General features: G+C 36.5%; 1 protein-coding gene across 1 annotated transcript; it reads left to right on the forward strand.

The window, feature by feature from the left end:
* The first annotated feature begins 10,356 nt into the window (after nucleotides 1-10,356).
* LOC135625930 (carboxyvinyl-carboxyphosphonate phosphorylmutase, chloroplastic-like) lies at nucleotides 10,357-12,512 on the forward strand. The gene is made up of 7 exons (XM_065131083.1): nucleotides 10,357-10,639; nucleotides 10,744-10,817; nucleotides 11,042-11,124; nucleotides 11,236-11,260; nucleotides 11,392-11,411; nucleotides 11,496-11,645; nucleotides 11,750-12,512. The coding sequence occupies exons 1-7, from the start codon at nucleotides 10,428-10,430 to the stop codon at nucleotides 12,104-12,106; spliced, it is 921 nt and encodes a 306-aa protein (XP_064987155.1). The 5' UTR covers nucleotides 10,357-10,427; the 3' UTR covers nucleotides 12,107-12,512.
* Nucleotides 12,513-12,802: the final 290 nt, after the last annotated feature.

A 12,802-nucleotide genomic window follows, 5' to 3' on the forward strand; every position in this document is an offset into this window, starting at 1 on the left:
TCTTTTAACTACTTTAAAATGAGATATTTTAGGATTAGATTGAAACCTAGCATACAGTCTTACACTAAACATGATGTCCGGTCTAGTTGCGGGGAGGTCTACCTATCATACCCCTATAAGCATTTTGATCAAATCTTTCTCCACTTTCATCAATGTCTAACTTAGTGGAGGTACTCTTAGGAGTGTTGATAGCCTTTGAACTATCCATATTAAACCTTTTTAGCAAGTCTAAAGCATATTTTGTTTGACGAAAAAAAATACCATCACTGAGTTATTTGATTTGTAAGCCTAAAAAGAAAGTTAATTCATCAATTAAACTCATTTTAAATTCTTGGTTCATACTTTTGGCAAATGATTCGTATAAAGATTTATTAGTGGAACCAAAAATAATATCATTAATATAAATTTAAATAATAAAAAAATTATTTTTAAAATTTTTAATAAATAATGTAGTATCAACCTTGCCTTTAGAGAAATTATTTTGGATAAAAAATGAGCTAAGTTTCTCGTACCAAGCCCTTGGGACTTGTTTCAATCCATAGAGAACTTTAGTCAATTTAAACACATGATTAAGAATATTATCATTCTCAAATCCGGGAGTTTGTTCGACATAAACTTCTTCGAAAATAAAGCCATTAAGAAAAGTATTTTTAATATCCATTTGAAATAACTTAAAGTTATTACTACTAGCATAGGCAAGGAGCATCTTTATGGCTTCTAATCATGCCACAAGAGCGAAGGTTTCTTCATAGTCGATACCTTATTTTTGGTTGAAACCCTTAGCCACTAATCTAGCCTTGTTTCTAACCACGATACCAAATTCATCTTACTTGTTTCTAAAGACTCATTTAGTACCAGTAACTAAATGATTATTTGGCCTCGGAACAAGCTTCCACACCTCATTTCTCTCAAATTGATTCAACTCTTCTTGCATTACGATAACCCATGAATCATCTTTCAATGCCTCGTCAATGCACTTAGGTTTAATTTGAAAAAAAAAAGAGGCATTGGTATAAAAATTTTTAAGAGAAGAACGAGTGTGAACCCTTTTTGATGTGTCTTCTATGATCAACTCCTTAGGATGAGCATCTAAATACTTCCATTCCTTGGGTAAGGATGTTTCGGAAGAAGATGCATCCAAGTTACTTTTTGGAGGAGAGGGTTCATTTAAATTCAAAGCATCAAAATCAAGATCATCATCAAACTTATTTTTCTTAAGTTCGGAAACTTTATCAAAGACAACATGAATAGATTCTTCTATAACCAAAGTTCTTTTGCTAAAAATACGAAATACTTTAGAAATAGAAGAATAGCTAAAAAAAATTCCTTCATCAGATTTTGCATCAAACTTTCGTAAGGTATCTTTTTCATTCAAGATAAAACATTTACAACCAAAAACTTTAAAATATAAAACGTTGGATTTTTTATTGTTCTACAACTCATAAGGAGTTTTGTAAAATAATGGTCTTACTAGAACCTTATTCATGACATAACATGCTATATTTATGGCTTTAGCCCAAAAATATTTGGGTAGGTTATGTTCGTTTAGCATGGTTCTTGCCTTTTCTTGTAAGTTTCTATTTTTTCTTTCTACTACTCTATTTTATTGCAGATTTCTTTGAATAGAGAAATTATTATTGTATTCATTAGATTCACAAAAATTTTAGAAATTATGGTTTTGAAATTCTCCACCGTGATCACTCCGAATTGATGAAATCATAAAGCCTTTTTCATTTTGAACAAGTTTACAAAACTTTGAAAAACACCTAAAGCAATCATTTTTGTGTGCCAAGAAGTATGTCTAAGTGGATCTACTATAATCGTCCACAATTACAAAGGTGTATTTGCTACCTCCTAGGCTTGATGTATCAATTGGTCCAAACAAATCCATATGGATCAATTGCAATGGTCTAGATGTGCTTATTTGATTCTTTAGTTTGAAACTACCTTTTATTTATTTTCCTAGTTGACATGCATCATACACATTGTCCTTGACAAACTTAATGTTAGGAATATCTCTAACAAGTTCTTTAAATAAGATTTGAGAGATTAATTTCATGCTAGCATGATCTAATCTCCTATGCCAAAGTCAAACATCATCATTCAAAATCAAAAAATATATTTTATTATAAAAATCATCAATGTCAATAGTGTACACATAATTTTGTTTTAGCGCAATCATAGAGGAGTTTTTGTGTGGTTGTTCAATAATGCAAACATTGGATTCAAATTTAATGGCATATCCTTTATCACATGATTGACTAATGCTCAAGAGATTGTGCTTTAAACCATCAACCAACAATGCATCTTTGATCAACAAGTTAGATTTGTTACCTATGGTTCCTTTGCCAATGATTTTACCCTTGTTGTTGTCTCCGAAGGTGACATACCCTTCGTCTAGGCAAGTGAGCTTAGAGAATTTAGATGGATCTCCAGTTATGTGCCTTAAGCATCCACTATCAAGGTACTATCTCTTGCTCCTAGCTTGTGATGGTAAATATTTCTACAAAAAAAGGATGATTTTTAGGTACCCATTTGACCTTGGGTGCCTCAAAAATCGATCTACACATCTTATCATGTTGCATTGAGTCATTTGATATTTCTTTAGGAACCCAAATCAATCTATGTGAACTATATCTCTTAAATGAATAATTTGTATGCAACATGTCTGGGTTTACAAAAACAGTTACATTTGGTGTGAGGTGATATATGTAGGGTAGGGTCTTTAACAAAGGTGGTTGGATTTTGGTGAGAGCTACTCACAAATCCGATTCTATCTCTTCTATTAACGTGATCCTTATTGGCAAGGATTATATTCAAGGACTTGCTACCAACCTCAAACTTTTCTAAAGTTTTTTTGAGTAGCAAGTTTTCCTTTTTTTTAATTCATCATATTTTGTGCAATGAGCTAAACTATCATCATGCTCAATTTTTAATCTATCAAAATCATTAATAAGAGAAGCATGTTCCTTTTTCAACAATTTATATTTTTTACTAACTATTTTGCATTCATCAAATAAATCATGAAGAATGTTTAATAATTCATCAAAAGATAAATTTGTATCTAATGAACTACTTTCCTCATCTTCAATAGCCATTAGTGCATAGTGAGCAATTTGCTCGGTGTTGGTTAGCTCCTCCTCTTCGGATACACTTGAATCGTCTCATGTTGCTTTAAGAACCTTCTTTTTCTTTGGTTGCTTCTTCTTTGCTAGGGGACATTCGCTCTTGAAATGTCCTGGCTTCTTGCATTCGTAGCATATTACTTGATCTTTCTTGGGTTCAAATTTATTTTTAATATCATTTTTAAATGTATTCTTTTTTATGAATTTTTTGAACTTTCTTGTCAAGAGTACTAAGTCATCATTAAAGTCCTCATCACTTGAATTTCTTTCAAATGGTCTTCTTGAGTTCTTAGTATCATATACTTCATATTATTTGGAAGGTTGTTCTCAAGCTCTTCATAAGCATTACAAGTCATCTCATAGGTCATTAGTGACCCGATTAGTTCTTTGAGAGGAAAGTTATTTAAGTCCTTGGCCTCTTGAATGACTATCACTTTAGGGTCCCAACTCTTTGGAAGGGATCTTAAAATTTTATTAACAAGTTCAAAATCTGAGAAACTTTTACCAAGTCCTTTTAGACCATTGATGATATCCGTAAATCGGGTGTACATGTCTCTAATGGTTTTACTCGGTTTCATCCAAAACAACTCAATAAGTATGGACTAAAAGATTAATTTTTGACTCCTTTACTCTACTAGTGCCTTCGTGAGTAACTTCCAGTGTGTGCCAACTATCAAAAGTCGTTTCACAAATAGACACTCGATTGAACTCGTTTTTATCTAAAGCACAAAACAAGACATTCATAGCCTTGACGTTTAAAGTGAAAGTCTTCTTCTCCAACTCATTCCAATCGTTTATTGGAAGACAAAACTTTTGAAACCCATTTTCAATAATGTTCCATAGCTCAAAATCCATAGAAATCAGAAAAATCCTTATTCTAGTCTTCCAATATGTGTAATCGATCTCATGGAACATTGGAAGACATGTGATTGAATGACCCTCTTGGTTGCCAGCAAATGCTATCTCTCTTGGGTTTCAAACTAAATGAGAGTGACCTTACTCTGATACCAATTATTAGGATCAAGAGTGGCACTAAGAGGGGGGGAGGGTTGAATTAGTATAGCGAAAAAAAAAATTGATTCTGAAAAATATTCGTTTCGATTCAATCCGTTTTGGAAAGAAATTGAACTTAAAAGCTTTCGTTAGAGTGCAAAGAGAATGTTAAGGAAGCTTGCAGTAATATAAATTGCACAAATAGATAAGCAAACCAGAATTTAGAGTGGTTCGGTCGTTGTGACTTACATCAACTTCTAATTCCTCCTCCATCGAGGTCACCAGCATCCACTAATGGTCTTCCTTCAATAGACGAAGACCAACCACCTCTTTACAACACTTTCTCCTTTTCACCGGTTTAGAAGATAACCCTTACAAGTCTCACACCTCTCTTGAATTATCTCAACACTTAGAAAAAGGGAGGAGGACTCTAGTACTTTTACAATACTTTAACACTTCAAAGACTCATGATTATGCCAATACTTTTGTGTTCTTTCATGCAGAAAAGAGTAGGGTATTTATAGGTCCCAATGACTTTAAAATTGGAGCCAAAAAGTATCTCATTCCGAATTTCTAGGGTACTGACGGTACTACCGCCAGTATTGGGTGGTACCACAGCCTGACACCTGACATTGGGTGGTACAATCGTCTGACAAAGCTCGGAGATGAGCTTTGGCGGTTCCACCGCCTGACAGGGGTGGTACTACCGCTGGCAGCATTAATTGCCAACTATACCACTGCCCAGACCACTTGGGAGACTGGGTCACCCAAGCATTGCCACAGTCGGTTGGGCTTTCAGGTGTTGAATGGGCTATTCAATCCGGCCCAATTCAGCTCTGTTAAGGGCCTAGTTGACCCCTAATTGAGTTAGTGGGATTACCTCCCAATCCTAACTCAATTTAAGTTCTAACTATAACGATTATGACATTTAACAAATCATTCTTGTTCCAGTACGTCAATTGTTCTTCTGGCGAGCTTCCGGCGAACTTTCGACGATCTCTCAGCAATGTTCCAGCGGACTCTCGATAAGCTCCTGGACTTTACAACGATTTTCTTAGCGAGTTCCGATGAGCTTCTTTGGCAAGCTCCTGGATTTTTCGGTCAGTTCCGGTAAAACTTTCGATGAACGTCCGGACTTCCGACGAACTCTCGATCTCCCAACGAAGTCTCGATCTTGACTCCAGCACAACATTTGCTTTATGTCTTACCACTATCGTAGTTAATCCTGCATATGTATCTCAACACATAGATTAGGTCAAACAATTTACCAATTGATTTCATAATCAAAATCCGAGATTCAACAAACTTATCCCAAAGACCCCAAAAACCTAAAAACCCTATATTTATTTCTTCCTTCTATATCTAATATCTTTTTAAAAAATATTTAAAATAATATTTGTGATATAAGCTTTTGATAATGTGAGTCCAATTAGATTAAAGTCTTATTTGATTCCATTAAGCTGAATCAGTTCATTTAATATATTTTTAAAAAAAAATTAAAAATTAAAAAAAATTAATTAATCAATTAATCAAACCAAATTAATTGGTTTTCTGATTAGATAGGTCGGAAATAGTTTCGATTTGGAATACCTTACTTTAAAATGATTTTTCTACTCGATTCAATTCGATCCTTAATGGTTCTATTTCAATTGATTACGTTTGAAGATCTTGAGTTCATCTTATTTTTTTTATTATTATTTAAAAAATAACACCGCTTAGAGTATTTATAACTTTTGAACCTAAGTAAGTATTTAAACCTATTCAAATATCCAAATCCAAATTTTATTTGAATTTCAACCTGTTTGTAACAATTGAGGCAATAGATGAGTGAAAAGAGGATGTTCCGAGTGATCATGCAAACAACATCAACTAAAATTCACTGGCATCATTAAATCAAGAAACATTTTTTGGCAACCAAAGATAAGATTACCAAATGTTTGTTTTTATGCAGCCTGAAAAACTACATAATTGACATGGCTTAGAGTATTTATAACCTATAGAACCTAATTGTTATAGCTGATGAATAATTGACTTGATAATTTTATTGAACCTAAATCATTGATAGGCTCAACATAGCCAAATTAAATCGAGCCAGAATCACTGGATTCTCATCGAGGCCCAACAATCCAAATCAAACTAAGTCCTTCACCATACTTCATTAGTAACTCAATTCTAGGAGTATGTATCTTCCAAAGACCTGACATAGCCCAAATAACGTAATTAAGCCTGAACCATTATGTCATCGTCAAACCCAATATAGTTCAAACCAAATCGGCCTTCTTATCGTACTTTATTACTAGCTCAACTCTAATATCAATTATCATAATTATTATTATTATTGATAACTAATATATTAATAATTAATATTGTGAAGTCTCAACGACTTAAATATTTAGGTTAAAGTTAATAAAATATATTTATAAAATCATTATAAGTGAATCTTCTTTCAATTTAAACCTGAAATGGTCAGTTCCGAATGGTCATAATTAATTAAAAATTAATAGTATTGTTAAATTAAGATATATTTCTTGACAACGAAAAGAAAAGTATCAAAAGTTGTTCTATGCTGCCTTAAAAACTATAATATTTTCCTCGGTGTACAATTACCTTTTAAACTAATTACTTATTCGATACATGGCATCTCTTAGGTTAATATAACTGACTTAGAGAATAATATCTTTTGATCTATTATAGAATACACATAACTCTAAAAATATTATATCATTATAATAAATATCAAAAATATTTTCTCTTCTCTTTCTCCTATATTCAATTCGTCTCATTGAATCACCTATCATTTTTTCTTCACTTTGCATCACTCTTTAAGTGGAGGACAAATAGAATAAGAATGAAAAAAAGATTATAGGTAAAAATAAAAAATATATTTAAATTAAATTCTAAATTGAGGATATATATATTTATATATTTATATATAAAGGGATATCATAGAAATATTTAAAATTCTTAATATGGGATTATAAATAATAAGAATGGAGTTACAAATAGTAATCTTTTTTGTTTATTAATAGATGATTCTTCAACTGCAAATTTCTTATGTTGCATAACGATAACAAGTTTCTATGCAAGCAAACAAACGATGATGAGGAAAATATTCTTGAAATAAGAAATATTTCAATAAATATTCTCCTTTCAACATCAAATTAATCTTATTTTGGGCTCAGCTCCAAGTGGAGTCCAATTGATTCAAAACATTGATCATATCAGTAAATAAAAAACCAGTTTTAGTTCAATAATTGTTATCACAATTTTGATCCCTAGTAGCAATCAACAACATGTTCATGGCTTGGACACAAATAAAAATATAAAAGATTAAAAAAGGAACGGCTATATCAATAATTAAAACGATATATGATAAGATGTGATGATGGATGGACATTAAAATACTTGTAATACTCCAAATTAATCCATTGCGCATCATATCATTGTTCTAAATAAACAAATGATGTTATGGCCATTTGTGCAATTATGGAATGGTTTCAGACCACAAATAATTGCATCGTTGCATTCATAATTTAAAGGCCACAATTCGTAAACACCTCCACGTTTTGGAGCCAATTTAGTAGATCAATCTGAAGTTGAATGTGAGAACAACAAAGGCCACATCGTAAAATATTTGATCTTTTTCTTTCTTTCTTTCTTTCAAAAGAAAAAGAATTATTGGGTGACAAATAAATTGCCAACCAGTCCAAAAGGATCAATAATTGCACGAGAGAAGAACGAGTGATCACCATCGCGATGGACACGTTGATTCAGCCATCATGAAGCTTTCACATCCATTTCACTGGAAAGTGAAGGGACAAACCATGATCATTTAGGTGTTTGAGACCATACCAAAGCATGTCTTTTCTGATTGAGCTATAGGACTCATGTGGGGCTTCAAATCCTCCTCCCAACAGATGTGAGAGGTCCAAAATAAACATTTCAACAAATAAATTTGTCAATCTATTTACTTATGTGAGTATTTTTGCCTTTTCGGCCATCATTATATTTTTTGTAATATTAGAAGGGATTTGATCACAACTACATGAGACAAGATTGATGATATACATTTTTTTATAAGTTACATTAGTCATTATATTTATTTTTTATATAGTTTCCTTGAAGAATTGGTAATGAAAATTGATAGAAAAATATAAAACCTATCAAACTAATCTCATTTTTTTTAACCAACTAGTAGATTTATCTGAGTGATAGATAAAAAGTATGAACTACTTAATAGTCATATGATATTAGGCTTGTACCGAATTATTTTGTTTTTCAGAGATCATGAGTCATATTTCTTTTATAAGTTACATTAGTCGGTATATTTATTTTTTATATAGTTTTCTTGAAGAATTGATAATGAAAATTGATAGAAAAATATAAATAATCTAAAACCTATGAAACTAATATCATTTTTTTAACCAACTAGTAGTTTTTTTCGAGCAATAGATAAAAAGTAGGAACCACCTAATAAATCAATATTTGGTCTTCATTCATACTGAATTATTTGCTTCGAGTGTGCCTACATGATTTTATTTTTTTTAGAGATCATAAATCTTGAAAGATATTTTAAAAATAAAAATAATTTAACGGGCTTATAACTCTTTAGTTTCCTCTACTTCTTAATTAATGTGAAACTAAATATCTGTCATTCTCAACACAACCAGATAGATGTAATGATAATTAAACCCACTACATCAGTCTACAATAATGAATTCAATATATAATGTTGTGTATCCAATATGAAACAGTGCACAAAAAAACAGCAAGAATATGTAATAATGCAAGAGATGGATGCAGTAAATATTCGAGTGGATGGCGAGCTCCCTTGTGGTAAATCGTCACCAATCATTGAGTTTGGATGCACCACAGACTTCGCTATCTCGCTCTCTCAATCATCCATGGAGCAATGTTCCTCCAACTTTACAAGAAATTGCATGGTTGTCACATCGTACATCTTACATATAGAAAACATCACGCCCTTATCAACTCTCCAATAATTCATTCATGTGAACACTTGCACCACATAAAACAACACAACCCCGATGGCATCAAGAGCATGTGGTGACTTGATACGTAAATTGGAGTAGAGGAGCAATTAGATCCAGAAAATAAAGAGTTCCTGTTTCTTAGTACGCCATGTGGGCATCATACAGAGTTTGGCATGGAAAGCCTTATATTTCGGATCATGTCACGTCCACTTCCCGATAGCATGACGCGTTACGGACTCATCCCATGTGGCTCGACACGTCAGGCGACCACGAGGGACAGGACCCCGCACGTCGGTACTCGAGCGAGCACGGACACGTCGGATCAGGCGACAGACAGGAAGCACGTCGTGACACTGACGTGGATATTGTAATTAATAATGACTGAGCAGCGTTCGACATTACGGTGCGAAGTAACATGTCGTGCGGGCTGGCGATATTGAATCGTGCAAGTTGTCGTGAATCACATGCTTCCGCCAATCATACACATAGCGTCGTTGGATTGTTTTATAGAGTTTTGATTGATGATCGATGCACCACTTGTCTGCGTCGGGGAGCAGCCTCATACGACAACACATTACTGTTGTCTCACAGTGTAATTTAATAGGCTGGAGACGATAAGAGCAGGAGATTATGAGATGGGAAACGAGGTGCGGAGATCCAACATTGCAATCGTGTGCCCGACTTTAGCCACAATTTGGCATACGACTGGACCTGCGAGTTAGGGTGCGACACCCGGCGTTTTTTTATTGTACAGCGCAAATCGAGGTTGAGTGAGTCATTTCGCGTCACAAACTCGCCATAGGATCTGGCTTCTGATTGATCCGTCACGAAGAGGTGGTCCCTAGACACGATGGTCGACGAAGTGGTCCGATGGTCCACGAGGCTCCACGTAAGGCTTCTGATGTGAAGACGCAGATGACTACTTGAATGTGTCGGTCGCTCATGGCCCACTTTCCAGTGGGTCCCATAAACAGCCCGGTTTTTCCACGAGGCTGATAGGTGAGAAGGAAAGGTCTGAACGTGTAGGAAAAGCGTCGGGCTCTGTGTATATTTAAATGACTGGTTCGCCCGCCAAATTGCTTTCTGGTGGCCTCCACGACGCGGTCGGTCGGAATCAGATCTGGGGCGAGCCCAAAACGCGATATCCGCCATTGGCGTGGGCCCGGAAGGCGGCTTACCGTCCTCCGCGGGAGCGGAATGACGACACACCCCACCTTGCACCGGCTATAAAACCCGGCCCACTGGTTCTCCACCATTCTGCATCCACGTCCAACAGTCCAAGAAGACTCCTCGGTAGTAAGTGGAACCGGCACAGATGGCTGACTCCACGGTGAGGGTGGCGGTGACCGGCCCCAGGAAGACGCGCATGCACCGCCTCATCGAGGAGGAAGGCATCGTGCTGATGCCGGGGATCTACGACGCGCTCTCTGCGGCCGTCCTCCAGAGCCTGGGCTTCCGTGCCGGCTTCGTCTCCGGCTACGCCGTCTCCGCCTCCCGCCTCGGCATGCCCGACATCGGCCTCCTCACGTATCTCCCTCTGCCGTCTAACTTTCTTTACCGCGTGCCATTTATTTTCTTTCATTTTATACTAATTTTGTTCCCTCTCTCTCTTCATGGTAAAATAATCAAAGGCCGCCGGAGATGGCGGACGCAGCTCGAGCTATTTGCGCGGCAGCTCCTAACGTTGCCTTCATCGTTGATGCCGGTAATATTTTCTTCTTAATTTGGTCCTCGGTAAAAAAAGGTCGGCTTTTAATGTATTAGATTTCTTGCGCATCTCCAAAATTAAGAAAAAAGATAACTGAAGATCGAATGCAATTGGATAAACTAAGGGGAGTAAAAGTATGTGGGCAGAGTAAATGATTTGGTAGCCCCGACAAATTTTATTTATTTGCAATATATCTCAACTAAATTAAATTAATATTACAGACACCGGAGGTGGCAATGCTCTCAATGTCCAAAGGACTGTTCGAGATATAATTGGTACCGGTGCCGCTGGCTTGTTTCTTGAGGTACCACTACGCCCCCGCCCTGACATACATAAAATGATCATTGCCACCACCATGCTCTGACTCGTTCCAAGTTCCAAATCTAATTTTTCTCCACCTTCATCTTGATTCCAGGATCAAGTTTGGCCGAAGAAGTGCGGTAAGAGAACATCGATCTTTTAACTCTCAGATCCTTCTGGTTTCTTTCTGCTACTATGTATACTCGAGTTGTTTTCTATGGAATCCATCCATCTCACTGGTATTTTTCTTCTCTGTTTCTCTGGCAACCAGGACATATGCAGGGTAAACAGGTACGACTGAGCTGGGAAACATACATCAACTCTTCTTACATTATCCCACCGTATATAATATGCATTAAACTGCGGTTATGTTAGGTGATACCTGCTCATGAGCATGCCGCAAAGATAGCAGCCGCAAGAGAAGCCATTGGGGACTCTGACTTCTTTCTCATCGCTCGAACTGATGCTCGTGCAACCGCCGGTGGCCTATCTGACGCCATTGCTCGGGCTAACCTCTACATGGAGGTATCCATCGATTACTCTGTTCATGCAAATATCGATCGATCGAAGCTCCAATTCCGTCGGATTGGCTTCTCTGACGAGCATACTCTCTGCTTGACCTTGTGCAGGCGGGAGCAGATGCGTGCTTCGTGGAGGCACCGCGGAGCGACGACGAGATGAGGGAGGTCTGCAAGCGCACCAATGGTTTCAGGGCTGCCAACATGCTGGAGGGTGGGTACACCCCACTGCACACGCCACAGGAGCTCAAGGAACTGGGATTCCACCTCATAGTGCACTCCACCACCGCCGTCTACGCGTCGGCTCGCGCGTTGATCGACGTCCTCAAAGTGATGAAGGAGGAAGGCACCAGCCGAGACCAACTCCACAAGCTGACCACCTTCGAGGAGTTCAACAGTTTGATCGGACTGAAGAAACTAAACGAGATCGGAGCCCGATTCGACAAGTTCCAAGTTCCCTCCAACTGAGGCAAAGCAAAGCGTAATAATGGGGGCGAGGGCATGAGTGCGAAGCTTGGGTAAAGTATTGCGTGCGTAGTGTCGTTAAGAGCATGTTGGTCATAAGCTACTATTGAACCGGCTGCTGTGCGGTAAATTTCCTCTCTTAGGTCTCATTTCCTACGTTGTCTTTGGGGTGTCGTAATAGTTGCGAGTGGGTGGCTGTAGTGCCACGAGTCTCTCTTCTCCTCTTCTGTCGAGAAAAATGAATAAGCATCAATAAGAAAGGGATCTATCTAATCCTTTGGTAACCTAAAAAATTGGTCGACATTGTTTACTACCCTTTGATGAGCAAAATCCTGTTTGCAGGCTGTCTCAGCTTTGCCACATCTACGAGTTTAATGAGCAAGAAGATATTGTACCACTTTTAAGCTCACCTGTTTTTATTCACCTATTTTCTTCTCCATCAAAAATTATTTTTTTCTATTCCTACCAAAGCATTTCGAATTACACAATAGACCTTTCAAATTTAATTCTTCAACGTTAAAAAGTATTTATTAATAAAAAATAAAAAAATGTATATTTTTTTTCTTCAATAAAATCTCTCTTAGAATAATGTTTATTTTCCCAGCAGTAACGTAAAGTAGCTGAAAAAACATTGTATGTCTATATAACTGAAAATTTAAACGGAAAAAAAAAATCTCTTTATCAGAACCAAAGTTAAGA

This window comes from Musa acuminata, chromosome BXJ1-3, assembly GCF_036884655.1.
Source record: "Musa acuminata AAA Group cultivar baxijiao chromosome BXJ1-3, Cavendish_Baxijiao_AAA, whole genome shotgun sequence".
NCBI classification, from domain to species: Eukaryota; Viridiplantae; Streptophyta; class Magnoliopsida; order Zingiberales; family Musaceae; genus Musa; species Musa acuminata.